Consider the following 18,563-nt stretch of genomic DNA (forward strand, 5'->3'; position numbering starts at 1 on the left):
AGAAAACAGTGTGAAAAGGCCTTCCCCAGAGAGACCACCTCTTGGGAGGACAAGGCTGCAAGGGCATCTTGCTCTTCCAAGGGAAGAGGGCCCTGCCTGCTCATACTCAGGACCAGGAAACAAGCACCCTAAATGAAGTACAATGCAGAAGACTTGCTCAACACCTTATATGTGGGTTGCACACGCAGTCTGTGGTTTTCCATGTGCCTGGGCCTTGCTCTCCTGCCCTGCTTGGATATCTACATAGTGTGGAAATCAAGCACAGTTTATTGAGCACCTGCTATGTGAAAATCATGGTGGGGAACTTTAAAAAGGACTATTCAATTCATACTTTTCCCAGTCTGACAGGTGGCCCATATCTGGCCCACCACCTGTTTTTGAATAGCCCATGAAGTAAGAATGGTTTTTACATGTTTTTAATAGTTGAAAAAAATCAAAAGAAGAATAATATGCATGCCATGTGAAAATCATGTAAAATTCAAGTGTCTGTGTCTATGATAAAGTTTTATTGAGACACGACCACATCCATCATTGCCCGTCACTGGAGGCTGCTTTGGCTCCACAAGGGCAGAGGTGTGACCACCGAGGCCATCTGACTCCAGAGCTGAACGTCTCTGCAGTCTGGCCCTTGCCGGAAAGCCTGCCAGCCCCTGCGATGGTGCAGCCACACTGCAGGGGTGAGAAGGGAATGATGATGACAGTGCATGTAATGCCCCTCCCCCACTGCCCCACGGCACCCACTTCCCCTCTGACTCTCAGGCCACCAGGTGGGGAGGGATCCTGGGGGGAAGCTAAGCTGGAGCCAGGTCTGCAGAGGCAGCAGGGGGGAGCCAGGTCTGCAGAGGCAGCAGGGGGGAGCCAGGTCTGCAGAGGCAGCAGGGGCTGTCCTCGCGAGCAGCACAGCCTGGAGGTTGGGGGCTCAAGGCCTGCCTGGGCCCATGAGTTAGCCCGAATGGGGCACAGGGCGGGGGGGGTGCTGCAACGTGGCCGGCCAGGATCATCGGACCCTCTGCTCTCTAGGGCACCGTGCCCTAAGCCCGCTGTGCTCAAGCTGCCTTGGGTAGGTTGCCGGGTCCTCTCCTGGGCAGCAGGAGGTGGAAGGAAAGGGCTAGAGGGTATGTGTGTGTGTCAGAGACAGAGATAGAGAGAGACAGAGAGACAGAGACAGAGAGATAGAGACAGAGACAGAGGAACAGAGATAGAAAAAGTGAGAGAGGGAATTGACCGCATCGGAAGAAGGCACTGAGAGCTGGGCAGGAAGGGAAGTGCCTGGTCATATCCCGACCTCCCACCACTAAAGCGGGGTACCCCCTTCTTTGGCCCACTGAGGCCATTGGTGTCAAGCCTTGATGGACTGTCTCTGGCCCCCAATGCCCCCATGGTACCCCAGCCCGTTGTGGAGAGACCCATTTGAGGAGCTCCGTAGCCGAGGCTCCCTTTGGGGACGTCACTTTCTTTGTGCGAAGCATGTCCTTTGAACTAAAGGGAGCTCTTGTTTGCTATTGGTTTCCCCTGAAATTTCATCTTTCTTTTCTACTAAAAAAAAAAAAAAAAACCCCATAGTGCCATAAAGGCAATTTTGAGTATTTACAGAAAAATTCTTCTTTGCTCAACTGCCATGTTAAAGGGAAGCTGTCAGGCCTTAATTGCCCAAATAGAACTAATTTGAAGGCTGCTTTCATCTGAAGGGTGAAGTTCTCTCGGGTTTCCTATAAATATCTAGTGGCTCACGCCTGTCATCCTAGCACTCTGGGAGGCTGAGGCGGGAGGATCGTTTGAGACCGGGAGTTGGAGACCAGCCTGAGCAAGAGTGAGACCCCGTCTCTACTAAAAATAGAAAAATTAGCTAGATGGGGTGGTGCATGCCTATAGTCCCAGCTACTCGGGAGGCTGAGGCAGGAGGATCGCTTGAGCCTAGCAGTGTGAGGTTGCAGTGAGCTATGATGACACCACTGCACTCTACCCAGGGTGACAGAGTGAGCCTGTCTCAAAAAACAAAAAGTCTGGTTACTTCTACTTTCTCTTTCTTTGTATACGCATAAACAGGGGAACCCACACACACACATTCCCACACCCCCCAAGCGCTTGCATATACAACTCACACTCACAAACACGTGGATTCCTCCATGAGCCCTAGGATGTGGCTCTCTCTCCAACCACGTCATGCCCCCAGACGAAAAGCTCAATCCAGCGAGCCCCCAGGGGACCCCAAGAATCTGATCAAAAGACGCCAGGAGTTTGTACAACACAAATCGTTACAGACAAACTTGATTGCTTTTTTGATTAGTGGGTGAAGGGAATGGATTTGATACGCTGCCTCATGAAATATTGTGCAATTAATCCCCAATTGGCTGGGTAATGACATTGTCATGTGGACTGGAATCCGGTGAAAGGACTACAAAGTGGGGATGGTGGCAGGGCAGGGCCGTGGGGCAATGAAAGGGGAGAGGGCTGGGGGGCCCACGGGCGGCAGGCCAGTCATGCACACGCCGAGAAGGGCTGGCTGCTCTGTGTGTCGACAAGTTCGTACCTGCTCCGTCTGCCTGAAAAGGCTCCGCGTTACAGAAACCAGCCTGAGTGTGCCACCTGCTCCTGGGCCGCTTGGCCTCCCGGTTGGCTTCTGACACCGTCCCTTCACTGATGATGCCCAGGCGGCTGTTTCCAGCCCAGCCGGAGCACCAGATCTCTGCAACTTGCTACACTCTCTCTGTCTCCACTTGGATGCCTTAGAGCTCCTCAAAGTCACCAAGTGGAAATCTGAAATCAACCTCCCCCTCCAGCCTGCTGCACACAGGGATCCTGTCCCAGTGAATGTGACCACTATGTAGCCACCTGTCTAGTCAGAAAGCTGAGTGGGATCCTTACACCTGGCAAACGTGTTCTTTGCCCTCCGTCCTCACTGCCACTGCTGCCATCCCAGCCCCAACATGCCTCCCAGACTCACAGGACCACCTCCTCCAGATGGGGTCTCGTGCCCTCGTCTTCCTTGGCCCCTGTCCCTTGGTCATACTGCTGCCACAGTGAGCTTCTAAAGATGCAAATGTGGTCATGATATCACTTTGCTCTGCACTGCTGCAGGGTAAAGCCAACCTCCTTGCTGTGACCTTTTGTGATCTGACTCTTTTTAACACCCCTGTGCACTTTACACTCTAATCCGTCTACACGTTTTTATAGTTCCTAGCCCACTCTCTGTCCCCCTCCTGTCCTCCTCCGTGTGCTTTTCCTGCTACTGGACATACTCTCTTCCCTGGTCCTTGTCTGCTCAAGCCTTGGCAGCCTCCTCGGACTCCCCTCCCCCACCTGCTCCAGTGGCAGTAACTGATGTGGCTGCACATGGATCCAGGGACTGTCCTAAGCATCCCGTTGCCACATCAGCTCTCAGCCCTCACAGCCACCCTAAAAGAAAGTATTAGGATTGTACCCATTTTACAGCCTGGAAGGACAAGGACCCTCTGAGCTCTAAACCATGTCTCCCACCACAAGCAAGATCCACCTCTCTGTGAGCCCCTCAGTGGGAGAGGATCACTGTAAGCCTCTGTCCCTACAGGGACAGCAGACCATCCACTCCACACAAGGCCCCTTTCATTGAAACTGAAGTTTGACCCTTTAAGACTAAATGGAGAGCCATTTTTCAGGGTTGTTTTCTAGTATGTATTAGTAGTCTTTAGCTTTCAGGGTGTCATAAGCAAAAGTTAAACACTGACTATCCCCCGAGTCCTTCCTTGCACCAGGTTATAGAGACCTGTGTCTTGGGGCTGCCAGGGTGGGAGAATGGGGCCATTTTCATTCAAAAAGTCGCAGGCTCCCTGCTCTCAGAAACCCCCAGCCCAGAAAGTCAGACAGGTAAATTAACCCACAGGGGCAACCCAGCGTGCTGAGCAAGGCAGCGTGGGAAGGAGTGAAATGTCCTCGGGCCTCTCGAGTCCTTGGGGCTCTCGGTGTAGCTTTTTCCTTTCCTCCCCTGTTGCCGTTTGTCACAATTTGCGCTTGTCAGCCTCTAGCCACACTCGCCTCCCCTCCCGCCTTCCTGAAATTGCACTTCTCATCGGAGGAGACCAGAGATGTGGGATCACCATGGTGGCTAGAGGAACATCTAAAAACAGAGTGACTAGGTTCTGAGCGAGGTCCCAGGGCTTCCTCTGATTAGAATGCATGAGCGTTGATACAGAAATGGCGATTTTTCTCTTTAGCTCCACTTTGCTTATGGGATTGTTCTGGACGGTTCAGGGGAAGCCAGCTTGCCAGCAAGAGTGGTGTGGGAATGGTTCCGGGGAAAGCAGGCCTGTGCTTTCTCCTTCCTTCGTACTTTCACAGAAGGGATGGAGTAGGCAGTTGGTAAATTCTCGCCTACTCCTGGCTGCGGGGTCCAGGGTGCCGGAGCCCTGAAGACAGACAGGCAGCGAAAATGATGGTGGGAAACAGTGGTGAAAATCAACCATGTTCCTTCCGAGTCCGAGAAAAGGCAGTGGACGGAGAACGAGACAGGCGAACGGGGCAGGTGGCTGCAAAGTATAAAGAGGAATAAAGCGAGGGAAAGAGCAGGTGGAGCCTTTGGTTTCAAAGGATGAGAGAAACATCTCTCATGAATCCCGTCTCCTTCCCTTCGGCTCACTGCATGAGTCAAAGCAGTGACACTGCCCGCGGGCGTGCAGATTCCAAAGGAAAAGAGCTGACTCGAGCCACAGGTGGGTTGCTTGTCCGTGGCAACCAAACGCTTGCAGAAATGTCCAGACTTGAGTCTCCTTTGGCAAGGAGGGAGTCATCAAAAAACCAAAACAACAAAAACAAAACAGTGTCTTGGAAACCAGAAAAGTCAAGAAAGAATATTGCCTTCTTAATAATAAATACATTTCGTGGGCAAGAATTGCAAGGGAATCGTTTAAATTAATTTCCGCTTTGTTTGCTTGGTTTATACAGGGCTTAAGTCCCAGCTGACAGCAATCCGTAAAAGTTCTAACATATTGAAATCTGATTTTCTTGCAGCCAGAGTCCCATAGTCCAAAATGATTTCTCTTTCAACTCTGCTAATCAGACAGGCAGGGCTCACACAGACTCCTAGTCGAACCAAATTGCACTCGGTCTTTTTGGGGGTGTAAATAATATCCAATGAAAGCTTTAAATGCAGAACTGCTGGCATTTCTCTCTGGAGAGCAGGTGTCGGGGCATGGGGGAGGACAGTGGGATTAACATGAGCTAGGAGAGGTGAACAGAGGCCTTTTCCCATCAGGCGTCCTGCATGGCTCTGTGGGCCCGTCTTCCGCTCTCTGCCTACCAAGCTAAGGCAAGTCCAGAGCTGATAGAAGGCAGATAATTCAAGTCTGGAATTGAAGGCCCCAAAAGAAAAAGGTTCTGGCCCTGGCTTTGGTGTGGGCCTCCATCATGGGATGCCCTGAGACTTCTCTCTCGAAACTGATGGTCCACCCAGGCCGAGCCCCTCCCTCCCACTCAGGCCTCCAGTTGGATTTCAAGAGGGACCTGATCGATTGTTCTCTCACCCGCAAGCCTGCCCCACAGCGCAGGGCTCAGTGTGCACAGCAGCACCCCAGAAGCAGAGCCGAGAGGCCTTCCTCACAAACGTGCGGGCCCTGAGGTCCCTACCCACCCGCATCTGGGTGACGGGCCCCATGAGAACCGTCCTTCTGACAGTTGAATCCCCACCCACCTTATCCTGCAGCCTGCCTCTGGCTGTTTTCCAAAACCAAATCCATCTGCAAAAGATGCACATTTATACTTAAAAAAATATATATGAATACACTGTCATTCAAAATGAACAATCAGGGATGTGCAAAAGGTCTCTCAGGCTCTGGAGGGCAATCCTAAGAAGTGTCACCCCTACCCCGTCCCTCTACCCCACTCTGTCCCCCACAGCTTTGGGCTCATGTCAGTCAGGGCTGCCCGGCAGGGCCTGGTGCTCCTCTCTGGCCAGAAAAGTTCTGGAACGTGTGTGTTGGTGTGTTTTCATCAGTTTTGTAACCTTTAGTCTTTCCCTATACACAAAGAGTCTTAATCTAGGCTCTAGGAATGAACTACAGAGCACCTTCCGGCCCCTAAAATTACAGGCAAACGTGTATGTGTGTGCATTTCCCTGCTCCTTGGCTGTCCCCGGCTCTCGGTGCCCCTGTGGCCCCCAGGAGTGTAAGGCCCCAGCTGCCATCCGAGTTTGCTGCTGGCTGGCGTGTCCCCATAGTGCTTCTTAGGGGCTGACCCAGAACCTTAGTCTTGGAGCTGGGGCCAGACGTACAGGCGCCTTGGTCCCCGGGCTGCTGGCAGCAGCTGTGGCCCCTTCTTGCTCCTTCTCTGTTGCGCCGTCTTCCTTCCTTCCTTCCTTCCCTCTTTCCAACTGATTCTCGTTTTTCCTCTCTCCCTAGTGCTTGTACGGCTGCTATGTCCATTCCTCCATCATCCCCACCTTCCACCGGAGGTGCTACTGGCTCCTTCAGGTAGGTGGCTGGGACTGAATTCTTCTTTTGTCGCCGGTGCTCGGGAAGGGTGTGCGGAGGGCACCGAGGGGCATGGGGTCCTGCGCGGCTTCGGGCTGAGAGCCCTGGTGAACTTCCTAGAGAGACTTCAGCTGTGTGTGCTGAGCCCAGCCTGGTGGCTGGTCGGGTGTTGTCAGGTGCCCGGAAGGGGAGATGCCTAGTGGCAGGGGTAGCTCTCGCCCACCCGATGAGAAATAAACATAGGCGATTGAAGCTTCCAAGATGCCTCAGTTTCCTTTTGATGAGGATAAGAAACACAACTGAGCATCCTGCCCCTGACCGTGACATGCCTGTTGGCTGAAAGCTACAAATTCGTTTTCTCTCGTGGGTTAGTCGCAAGGCACGTGAGGGAAATGCTTGCGGGGGCGTGCCGGTGCGGTCAGACTGATAGGCTCAGCAGTTGGAAGAGGAGGAAGCTCTGGCTCTGGGGGAAGGAGTTCAGTAATTGATTTGTGAGATCTTCAAATAGTGGCTGGGAATGCTGGCCATTTTCGAGGCAGCGTGGCCTGGCACCCAGATCTCTGTCCGTGGGGCTTGTGCACAGCGGTGTTGGGCCACAGGTGGGTCTGAGTGGAGGCCCACCCAGCGTCTGGCCGACTGGGTGTCATCGCCCAGCTGTCTTGCCTGGTGGAAGGTGCTGCCGTGTGGGAGGGAAGGTCTGAGGGATCCAGGCAGTCAGGCTGGACCTGGGTCCTTCTCAAAGTGTACACTCTGATGTGCAGCTGCTCTTTGTAGAACCAATGCCCGGTGGGCCTGGCACCATTACCCCAAGTTCTTCCTATTGCCTCTGCTCAGGCGCTGCTGCCTGAGGCCTTTCCCACCAGGCTTCCACAAGTTAGCAACCTCCTGGGCCGGGGTGCTTTGAGGATCTCTCTGACCTGAGGGGTGTGGTTGGTGGGGCCCGGCAGATGGGGAAGGAAGCCCCCAACTCCACGGCGTGTGTTCGGGGAGAAAAGAGTTGCACATGGCATGGAGCACAGAGAGGCCACTGGCCTGGATGGTGTCTGCAGGCCCAGAGCTGCCTCAGAGTGGAGGCTGAGACGGCCTAGACAAGGCTCTGCAGCCATGGGCTCCACCCAGCCCAGCGCCCGAGCCCTTTCCGTCCTCCCTCAGTTTCCAGAAATAACTGTCTGTGGTTTAGCAAGTTCATTAGTGAATGATGCTCGAGCCTGTCTGGGGACGTGCTGGTTGGCAAAGACGCGGCTTCCCCGGCACCTTGCCTTGTTGTCAGTCTCCCTGGCACTGTCTCCCTTGGAGGGTGATGTGGTAGCACCTGGTTTCCTGCGTGCTCAGACCTGTGTCCTTGTGAAGGGGTGTTTTAACGTGGTCGTGGGATGATACTTTCCGTCTTGCTAACAGGAATTGACCCAAAGGCACTTCACCATTTGGCAGAGGATTTTCTCTTCCATCAGATGCAGGAATGGTGTGGGGTTCTAGCTTCAGAGCATGTCCCTGAGTCCCCATGGTCAAATCTGGCTTCTGGAGAAACACCATTTATCCCAGGCAGCCTGCAGCCCTGTAAACTCCCATCTGGGCCTTCAACCCCCTGGGCCTGGTTTTGACTCTTTTTCTTTTCGGTTTTCATACCCTGCAGTCAGGACACCTCTTCGGCGTGCTCTCTCTCCAGGCCCGGCTGTCACCCTGCTGCCGGGCAGCACCCAGAAGCTGGCATCCTGCCGGCAGCCCTGCCACCTGCTACCTGCTCCTGAAGGCGGCCTTCTCCCCAGGCCTGTTCTCCCGCACTCACGCCTGCGCCTGCACCTGCTTTCCCTCGTTCCATCACGTCTCGTGGCTTTATAATTCCACTGAATTTACTTTCCTGAAATCAGACACCATTGAGCGGCCAGGAGGTCTGAGCTCATCTCCTCCCAAACTGCACTCACTCGCTCCACATGCCTCGCAGATTCGGCTGCCCCTGCCTGGTTTCCCAGGCCAGGCAAGGAGGAGAAGGGTCCTGCCCCTGCGCCCGAGCCCTGCCTCCCTCTCGCTCCCTTCCCTGCCTCTGTGTGCTGGAGACTCCCCTGGGGAAGTCAGGAGTGTGTGTTTTGTAACCTCCAGCTGGCAGAGAGCTGGAGTCTCCCGAAAGGCCGCATCCCAAGGACCAGGTTTCCTCCCGGCTGGGCTGGGGCCTCTTCGCTCGCCCTGCCCACGCCCGGGGCACTGTCACTGCCTCCCCCTCCTCTGTGCCCTCTAGCCTCACTCTCCTTTCTGTGATCAGGTGATGAGGGGACACGCACAGGTGTGGGGGGTCTCCTGCTCCCCCTGTCTGCGCTGGGCGGGCAATAGGAGGTTACGGAGCTAAGGCCAAAGCAATTAGTGCCATGCACGTCCTGTTTGGAGCCAGGTGCTAACGCGGCAGCCGGTGCCGCTCAGGGCGATTTGTTCTGGTGCTAATTACAATACCAGGATAATGACGGTGTGGCCAGGTTTAATTTCTCTGATATTAAATAGAAAAGCAGCCGTGAGATACTGGCTCAGATGGAAATTGGCCTAAGTTTGTCTCAGACACCAATCACCAAGAAACAGGATTGGGTGGGAGTGAAGTGTCTGGGCAGTGCCCACCGTGGGAGCAGAGAAGGGAGGCGGCCAGGACGCCAGCCCAGGAGCCAGAGGTCCTCTGAGCATGACAAGGCGCCAGAAAGGGGTGATGGGTTGGCCATGTCCCCTCAGCCCATGGCAGGAATGAGGCTTCTAGAAAGGACGGGGGCTTGGAGGAAGGAGGCAGGGAGGGAAGGAGTGAAGGAGAGCTTCTCCAGGGAGCAGCCCCCTGCCCCACCCTGCCATGGCAGCCTCAGTGCAGCAGCCACCCCCTGCCAGCCTGCCATGACTGCCACCCTGCCCTCTAAGGTCTTCCAGCTAATGTCACCTAAAGGCCACATGGCACAATGGGGATGTCTGCCTACAGAGGCTGGGGTTTTCCTCTCCAGCTAGACAGTTGGCTCCCTGAGGGAGGGACCCAGCCGTGACAGGGCAGGAGCCAGCGTCAGGGAGGGCCGCGGTTCTGTGCAGCTGGCCTGTGGGCTGATGTTGCACCTCGAGTTTCTGAGTCACAGGGCTTTCAGGGGAGGGCACTACCTCGTGCCTGTCTCTCAGTCTCTGTCTCTGCCTTTCCCCTGCCCAGTTCTCCCTCCCCCGCCTCCCCCTCTTCATTGCTAACAAATATCCTATCAGGATGTGAGCAAGGAAGATAGCAAGAAGCCCCTGAAACGTAGGCTACTGAGCCCACTGAGCCCACGGCCGCATGAGGGCATTGCCATGATTGCCGAGCATCCTGTGAGGCCCCGCGGCGGCTCGGCAGTGCCAGAGAGTGGGCCACTCCTGCTCAGGCAACACCTCGGGCCTCAGGCCGCTCTGGGTCCAGCTCAGCTCAGCCCACTTCTCCAGATGGGCAGGGCTGGAGGCCCCGGACAGGGCTGTCTCTGCTGGTGGCACACATACCACCTCTGCTGGCATTGTCGGCATCCCTAGGCATTCTGTGTCGTGCTGGCAGGGCCCTCGGCCTCCCCTGAGCAAAGCCACTGCATTTTCTAGAAGGGTCACTGAGACCCAGAGAGAGCAGGGCCAGGCCCAGGGCCGCCCGGCGGTCAATGAAGGAGCAGGCAGGGCTCCGGCCTCCCGACTCCTGTGGCCTCTGCTCCTGCTGTCTGATGCGGTGTCTCTGCGGCCACCAGGCCCTGAGCCTTGCTGGGCTGGGGAGGCTCAAAGGGACAAGAGGCCGTCCCCCAGTTTGGGGTTTCCTGACGGTGGCGGGGAGCAGGCCACAAAGGCTCAGGGCTCCCTGCCTTCCTCTTGTGCCCCTTCCCCAGCCCCCCGCCTTCCATCCTTTTTCACGTTCTCCCCTGACACCCCCGAGCAGGGAACAGCCCCCCTTTCAGGCCAGACTTCCCCACAGATTCTGTACGGCGCATTTGGAAACTATTTCTGTTTCTAGAGTGTTTTCTTTTTGCCCTTGTCCTCTAAAACGCTTAATGAGTGTTTTCTGTGCTGGAGTGAAGCGGGCACAGAAACACACACCCGGTGTGTCCCCCGGGTCTGCCATGGCCGTCCTCCTCTGGGCTGTTCAGCTGCGAGACCCGCGTGCTGGGATGGAGGCGGCCGGGGCTCCTTCCCGGCCCACCCTGGGGGCTGTGCCAGGGCCAGACTGTGGCTGTCCCAGTGGGCCATGAGTGGCTGTGGGGAAGACAGGGAGCCTGGGCTTTGGGGAGCCTGGGTGGGGCGGGGGGGGCCCTGCACCTGGCACAGGGCGGCCTGCGCTCCAAGGCCGAGCAGTTGAGTGACTAGTGGGACACTGGATTCAGAGTCTGAGGAGCTTGGTCCTCGCTCTGCCAGGCCACCCTGAGCACCACAGCCGGCCACCTCTGGGCACTGACTCCGGCTGGCAGTGAACCCCTACCACATGCTCCCATTTCACCGGGGAAAGACTGAAGCTCTGAGAAGTCCCACAGTCACCCAGCCAATGGGGGCAGAACCAGGTGTGACTCTAAGGTCACCCGTCACTGCCCTTGGCTGCCTGTCCACAGCTGCACCCTAATCACCCCATTTTATAGACGAGGCGTTTGAGAAGCAGAGAGGCTGCACACCTTGTCCCAGGTCACAAAAGCGGGACATCCGTTCACCTGGATGCTCTCTGCTTCCTGCCTATCTGGGAGCCTCTGCTGGCCTGGATCCCATAGAAATAGTGGGTGCAGGGGTGTGTCACCACCTCAAACAGAATGGAGCCTGCGGGTGCACACACTGTTTGGGATGGTGTGTAGACTCTTAAAATAGTGGGGGTGGGTCACCTACCTCCCCCCGCCCCCATGTGACTCTGGGCAGTTCATCTGGTTTCTCCGAGTCTCGGTTTCCTCATCAGCACAACGGGGATAATAATAGCATTGACTGCACAGGGCTTCTGTGGGAATTAAATATACATTACTGCAGTGCCTTTCGAATGGAGCCCAACTCCTGGCACGGGGCCGGCACTCCATGAATGACAGCTCAGGCAGACCTGTCAGCTGACATCCAGATGTCCTGCAGGAGGCTTCAGTGACTCCTCTCTCCAGCCCTCAGCCCCCTTCATCTCTCGCAGCAAGGCTGAGACAGGCCACACCAGTCCCCCCAAAGCATGAGTGAGACAGGACCCCAGCGGGCACAGGTGGCCTTTCCTCTCTTCATGCCATCCTTTGCAGCCCGTACAGAGGAGGGAGCAGAGGACACACCATGGTGGCACTGTCCTTGCAACAAACGTCCTCATTCCCCAAACAGATCTGACGTCTGTTTGGAGAATGATCAGCTCTCCTGCAACCCAAGTGCCTCCCCCAGTGATGTCCCCACTCCATCTGGACTCGTGGCCCCACGTGGGACCATCCTCAGGAAGGATCACCGGGGTGGTGAGCTAGGCCAAGGAAGGTGCTGGAAGCCCAAGTGCAACAGCTGGAATAGCGTGTCCATGCTCACCCCTCCGCCTTCAGGCTGGTCCCAGTGGTGGGGACGCCTCCACTTGGGGTGAGCGGACTCTCCACCGGCAGGGATCCCTGAGATGCGTAAAATAGCTTAACACAACATCCTTTCTTTTCCTTTCTTTCTTCTTTTTTTTTAATCTTTTTTTTAAAATGGAGAATATTACAGCTTCATAAAAAATACCCGAGGCTTTTTGCTCAGTAACCATTTTTATGTTTCATCAGGGTAAAATAGAAGTGGCTGGGAAATAAAGCATTAAGGAACCTGCTCTCTGCGTGGGCCTGTAACAGCGCCATACATTACCGAGAGTCCGCGGGGCTCGCACGCAATGAGGCTGTGCGCGGGGGTTAGAGCAACAGGAGGTGCTGCTGCCAGGCCAGCTCCCTGCCCCAAAGGGGGGTGTTTTGACCCATGCAGTTCAAGGAAGGCAGGCAAGTTGTTGCCAGAGGGTGCAGGGAGGGGAAGGCACCCCAGGCCTGCCAGATCATCTGGGACAGTCCTGCAGACGTGATATCGTAAGAGCCAAGCGTTTAGTCCAGCCCTGGTGTCTTTGGTCTTAAAAGCACCGTGTGTTACCCTCGGCCATGAAGAGTGGAGGACGTGGCCGAAGCCATGTATGGGTGGGCAGGAACAGAGGTCCTCCCTACACTTGCTCACCACTGCACGTGGCTCGGGAGACCACAGCACTGGATGTGGGTGGCCACTGCATGTGTCAGGAGCTGCGAGTCTCACGTCTTTTGGTTCCCACAGCTGCCTGGGAGGGAATCGGGCCTGGGGTGAAAGCATACCAGTGTTTCACAGAAGAAGAAACCGAGGGTCAGGGAGAATAAGGGACTCCGAGAGACATAGGACAGGCAGGGCTCTGGCCCAGTCCTTTAAACAGGCCTGGTCCCTGACCTTGGGAGCTTGTAGGCCACAATGGCCAGGCCCAAGGGGCACATGTGTGCAGTGTACAGAGAGGAAAAGAGCTCGCAGACCCTGGATGTGCTGACCTCACAGGGACCGGGTTCCGATGCCAAGAGGGACGAGAGGGAGTTTGACAGTCCCTGGCCACAAACCCAGAGTTTCCCCTCCCCTGGCCACTTGCATCCCTGTGAGGTCGGGGTCTGATGCCAGGCCTCTTTATTCCACACCCTTGCCTGTCACCACCAGGCTGACCATGACCACTCTCCAGGGCACGTGGGCCTTGGCAGGGGCACTGAGCCAGCCCACTCCCCTCCAAGGGGCAGCTGAACTCAGGGACGGGAGTGGCTAAGCCCTGCACATTTGGAGCAGACCCCTGCGTGGAGCAGCAGGTGAAGGACCCTGTGGCACCAAAGCCATTTCTAACCCTAGCCTAGTATGTGGTACCTACAGCTGGTCAATGTGATGAGCCCAGAGGAGGAGACACAGAATGGGCCGGGTGGTCAGGGGAGGCTTCCTGGAGGAGAAGGTGAGCCCAAAGTTGGAGGATGGAAGAAACAGAGAGGGGATGTTCTTCCATGTCCTCCTGACATGAGACAGGCATGGGCCGTGATACCCAGGGGTCAGTGGGGCTTACAAGACTGCTTGGGAGGGGTCCCAGCTGCCATGGGCTCCAGTTCCACACACCTGGCACAGGGCTGTCCTGGAAGAATCCACCAGGACTGGTGTCCCAGGCTGCAGTGCCAGCCAGGTGACATGGAGGAAGCCACTCAGTCCGGAGGTTTTGGGACAGGGATAATGAAAACCAAGTTCTGTCTTATTAGCCATCTGGAAGGCTTTTCCTTGGGGGGACTCGAGCAGACAACTCGTAAATGGCAAAGCCCTTTTGCAGCTGAGGAAGGGGCGAGTTTGGGAAAGAGCTAGAGGAGGAATGGTTGTTTCAGGCAGATGATTCTCGAGCTGCCTCCTGGTTCCAGGTTTATTCCAACTAGCAGCTTCCATATCTTTCTCCATTTAATGTCCGTTGAATAACGTGATGAGGAGATAAGGTAGACACTAGGAATTTACGGTGCTATGCAAAAAATTGCTCAATTCCATTAAGATTTCAGGACCCTTGCCAAGGCTGCACGGCAGAGCAGATAGTATTTCCTTCTTAGACATCTTTGCTTGATTACAATTTACGATGCCAAGGCCACCGCTGTACCTACCTAAAGCTTCCAGAAAATATGTCAGTCCCCCCAAAATGGCCATTATCCTCTCAGAGGAAAGTCACTGGGCATTTTCCAGAAGATTCCCTCATCCTGATCCCTTACTTCACCCCTCCTCTGAGGACAGGGGGACAGGAGGACATCCAGTTGGTGTTTTCAGAGGGTCCCTTGCAGGAGGGAACCCAGGGGGTCTCCTGTGCTCAGGCCCAGCTGCTTGCGGCCTGCAGTGGGGCCGAAGGCGTTTGTGCTGCCAGAGCCCTCTGCGGGGGGGGGGGGGGGGGGTGTGCTCTGCTGCCACCTGTGCGTACAGGTGAGACCTGGGGCGTCGGGAAAGCCTTCCTCTGGCTACCTGCTTGGGACCACCAGGGCCCATGGTTTGAATTCAGCTGCACCTTTATCAGCCACATGACTCTGGCCACGAATCAACCTCTTTGAATCTTATTTCTTTTTCAGTAAAATAAAAATAAAACACATCCCTCCCGAGGTCGTTGGGAAGACAAATTGAGCTAAGACACACAAAGGTCATAGTGTCATGCTTGGCATACGGCAGCCCCCAGGAAGGGGTGGCAGTTGTCACGGCCCTGCCAGGAATATTTCTGATGACTTTCACTCTAGGAGACTGGGCAGGTGGGTGTGGCAGTGGTGGGTGGAGGTGGTCCCCTGAGAAGGTCCCATCTAGCCCACCTTTCAAATGGCAAAATGCTAGGTCTGCCCGATGCAACTGTGTGATTAGAAACCGCATCTCTAGTTTGTTCTGTGGTCTTAGGCAGGAATTTGGCGTATGGTTAAGTGAGATGGAAGCTCTGAGTTCTGACCATTTGTCCCTAAGCCCCCTGGGCACCCTTCCCTGCTGTGACAGGGACCAAGATCTATCCTGCCAACTCTCCTCCGTCCCCAGCCCTTGGGGGACTCAACCGGAAGACAGAGGAAGGATGAAGCTGCCGGAGCTGTAGTTCCTTAGAGATGGAAATTATTAATTAGTCTTATTATCCAGAACTTGTCAGTCTCTTAATCCTTCTGTCTGCAGAGGGGTTTATGCCTCCACAGTGTGTGTTGTCAGCTTGGCTAAGCAATTGCTTTTAATATAAAGGCAGAACAATGGGTGATACAGTTTGGTTACTATCTTTATTTATCAAGCCAGCGATTCCCACTCTCCTCCACAGAACATCCCTCAAAGATGAGGGGGTGCAAAAGCTGCTTAATTTCCCTTCTAGATGGCTTATAATATGGGGCTTTTGTTAATTATCCTTTTCATGTAATCTTTGGCTGACACTCTGTCCTTAATATCCTAATCTTCTTTGCAAAGGGGAAACTGCGAAAGACAAAAGTTTGCCTCAAGGAAGCACTTTCTATTTTGCCTCTGAAGGAACTCAAAGGGCTAAGAATGAAATTCAGATGCAGTTTGATAGCGTGAAATGGAAGATGCGAGTCTTTGGTGACATGCTCCTTGTGTGGACGGCAGCTTGTCCGGGCCTCCCGCTGTGCCCAGCTGGTGACGTTGCTTTACACGGGCATGTCATAGACTCTGGTTCAACAAGGAAGTCCTGTGGCGTGGTGCCATCGCTGCGTTTAGCATTGTCAATATTTCGTTTTCTCTAGGGATGCAGGTGCTCTCGCGTGAGACACACGCCAGGCACTCCAGACTCAGGGCAGATGGTTTTAGCTGGACAGGTGCACACAGGTGCACATGGTTGTACACAGGCATCATTGTTCTTCATGCCCCCGCCCAGTTCTCCTGCTCTCCTCCTGGAGTTAGGGTCTGGGGGTCCCCAAGGAGACTTCTTGCTGTCCCCACAAACACCCCCAAAAGGGGCAGGACCTCCTGGGGGGCTTTCTGCTTTCCTTTTCCAGATGGGCAGAGTCCCCCTTGGTAGTGGGGAGTATTGGTGGGGCTGTCCCTCCCTTTCCACCTGGCCCACGGGAGAAGGCAGCCCTGAGCCCAGCTGTGCCCTCCCCAGGCCTCCCTGGCCTGCTGTGCGAGATGCGCTGGTGCTGGAGACCCTCCCACTCGGCGCTGCCTGGCAGGTGTCCTGAGCCAGAAGCCCCTGGACCTGGTACCTCCCACCTTCCCCAGTGTCCTGCCTGTGTCCTTCTTTGCTGTCCCTGCAATTCTGCCCTCTCCTGACCTTGTTCTTGTCTGCCACCACTGGGGCACCCCATCAGTCCCCATGTCACCAAACACCTCCCTTGGTTTCAGCTTCCCTCCAGCCCGTGTTCCGTCCCTGCCTAGCAGTTCTCGGAAGACACAAGTGGTGTCCTGGCCCTTGCTTACTTCCCCTGTCCCTCCCCTACCCCTTCGGCTTTCCTTCTCTTCCGGGCCTGGACTTAGCCTTACTCTCAGGGAGGTCCCCAACGGCCTCTGCCTTGCTAAACCTCTTGGGGCGTGGACCCCGCCCTGTACCTCCCTGGGCACTCTCCAGCTGTGCCGGCTTCTTCCTGTTCCTCAAGGAGCCCAGCTCTGTCCTGCCGCAGGGCCTTTGCACGTGCTCCTCCTGCCTGGAGGCTGACCTGGATCTCCTGTGGTTGATGCTAAGATGCAGGGCTCAGTCCTCATTGAAGCCTGCCTGACACTCCATCGAAAGTTCCCTCACTCTCTGGCAAGCCCCTCTGGCCCCCCACCCCATTTGACAGCAAGATGTTTAAGATATACAGGAAAACTGAGAGAATTTTACAAGCACCCATACACTTCCCACCCAGATTCTACCGTTAACCTTTGATTATATTGTTTTATTGCTTCTGTGTCACCTATCCCACAATCCATCTTATTTATTTTTCCTGCATGTCAAAGTAAGTGGCAGACACAGCACACTTGCCCCCAAGTCCTTCTGCACGCACATCACTCACCTAACCGAAGTTCAATGTTTATATACAGGTCCTCTTTTGCTTTCGAGTAAAGTGTATACATAGTGAAACAACTGAATGCATAAATGTTAAATACCAATTGATGAATTGTAATAAATGCACACACTAATCACAACCCAAGTCCACATCAAGATTTAGAATATTACCCTCACCCTAAACGGCTCCCACTTGCCCCTTCCCAGGCAGTCCCCACCTCCACCTCGCAGAGGTTAGCACTGTTCTGATTTTTCCACTATTGATTAACGCTTCCTATTCTAGAGCTTCATATAAATGGAGTCGTACAGTGTATGGGCTCGGGTGAGGCTTCCTTCACTCAGCATGGCGTTTGGCCGTTCCTCGTGTTGCTGTAACACCACTGTGTTACTCGTGCATTGTCTACCCCCAGCCCCCAGCCGCCAACCCCATCCTTCAAAAGTAAGCTCCGTAGGGTGAGGACATCATCTGTCGCGTTCATGGCTACATCTCGAGGGCCTAGAACCGTGCCTGGCACACAGGTGCATGTTGTTGGACAGGTGTGAATGGTGTCCACCCTGTCCGGGATGTAGGCTTCCTGAGGGCAGGGCAAGGTCATTACCGCCTGGGCTTCCTCCTGCCTCCCCCACAGCTGTGCTGAGGCCCTGGCTGTGCCCCACATGTACAAGACTCAGAACCTGGCAAAGACGTCAGAATGGGCCAGCTCTTCTGACTGTGTCCCCTCCTCCCTCCATCCCTCCTGAAGAGTGGAAGATTTGCTCTTTAGAAACGCAGTTTAAATTGGACTTAGCTCAGGTAGAACTAAGGCATCGGAGAGTCTTTGGAAAGCCCAGACAGGGTTACTCTGGGGACATGAGGCAGGAGAATTCTCTGTGAGTTTAGCTTGGAGGATTGAGAAGGAATCCAGAGAAGAAATGTTTGTTGATCCTGAATTGTTAAAAGATTTCTTAATTTAGAGACCAAGTTCTCAGGATAACACTGCCAATTCCATAGGAATGAGCTCCTGTGGGGTCCCGCTTTGTCCTCTCTGTGCTCTTGGTTTCTCTGCTGGCGAGAGGGTGACTCTGGGGCTCAGGTCCCCAACACAGGCGCTCCAGGAGCCCACTGGGGTGGTGTGAACCCCGGGGGGGCCCAGAGCCCATGCTGGCCGTCGGGGCCATAGCCCGAGAGGGCTTCAGAGCTCCGAGACAGGAGGCTGAGCCAGCCTCGTGGCAGCTGCAAGGGGCCACCACAGCCAGAGACAGCAGCCTGGGAGCCTGGCTGCAGGGGAGGTGGCTGCAGGGGACCCTCAACTCTGGGAGCTCTTCCGCCCACTCTGAGGAAGGGCAGAGACACAGGCTGGAGCTCCCAGATGGCAGCTGGCACCACTGGGAAAAAGCAAGCTTCTCCCCCTTTTGTAAGGAGAACTGGCTGCAGGACTTGCCCTCTCCCTCAGGCCCCTCAGGTCCCGTCTTCCTGAGGGAGGTGACAGCCAGCATCTTGCTGACCCCGGGGACAGGGGCCCAGGACTGGGATACAGAACAAGGAGAGACTCACCCCACTCTGGGAGGTGAAACCTCACCTTTCTGCAGTCTCCTACTAAGTCGAGGTTTTCTCAGATGCACACAGAGCTGGAGCATCAGCCCAGGGGCACGGCAGGACCTAGGAGCTGCTCCTGGGGTGGGCTGACCCCTGCCCTTCCCCCTCTAGTAGTCTGAAC

General features: G+C 55.2%; 1 protein-coding gene across 8 annotated transcripts in view; it reads left to right on the plus strand.

The window, feature by feature from the left end:
* CAMTA1 (calmodulin binding transcription activator 1) overlaps nt 1-18,563 on the plus strand; it is an 830,964-nt gene that overhangs the window by 577,562 nt on the left and 234,839 nt on the right. For 7 of the 8 annotated variants that reach the window (XM_069477299.1, XM_069477301.1, XM_069477302.1 and 4 more), the window contains one exon: nt 6,369-6,440. The exons of the other annotated variant lie outside the window; for it this stretch is intronic. In XM_069477299.1, the coding sequence (XP_069333400.1) occupies nt 6,369-6,440 (72 nt within the window). The remainder of the gene's footprint in view (nt 1-6,368; nt 6,441-18,563) is intronic. 8 annotated transcript variants of the gene reach the window in all.

Source organism: Eulemur rufifrons, chromosome 8 (genome assembly GCF_041146395.1).
Source record: "Eulemur rufifrons isolate Redbay chromosome 8, OSU_ERuf_1, whole genome shotgun sequence".
Taxonomy (NCBI): Eukaryota; Metazoa; Chordata; class Mammalia; order Primates; family Lemuridae; genus Eulemur; species Eulemur rufifrons.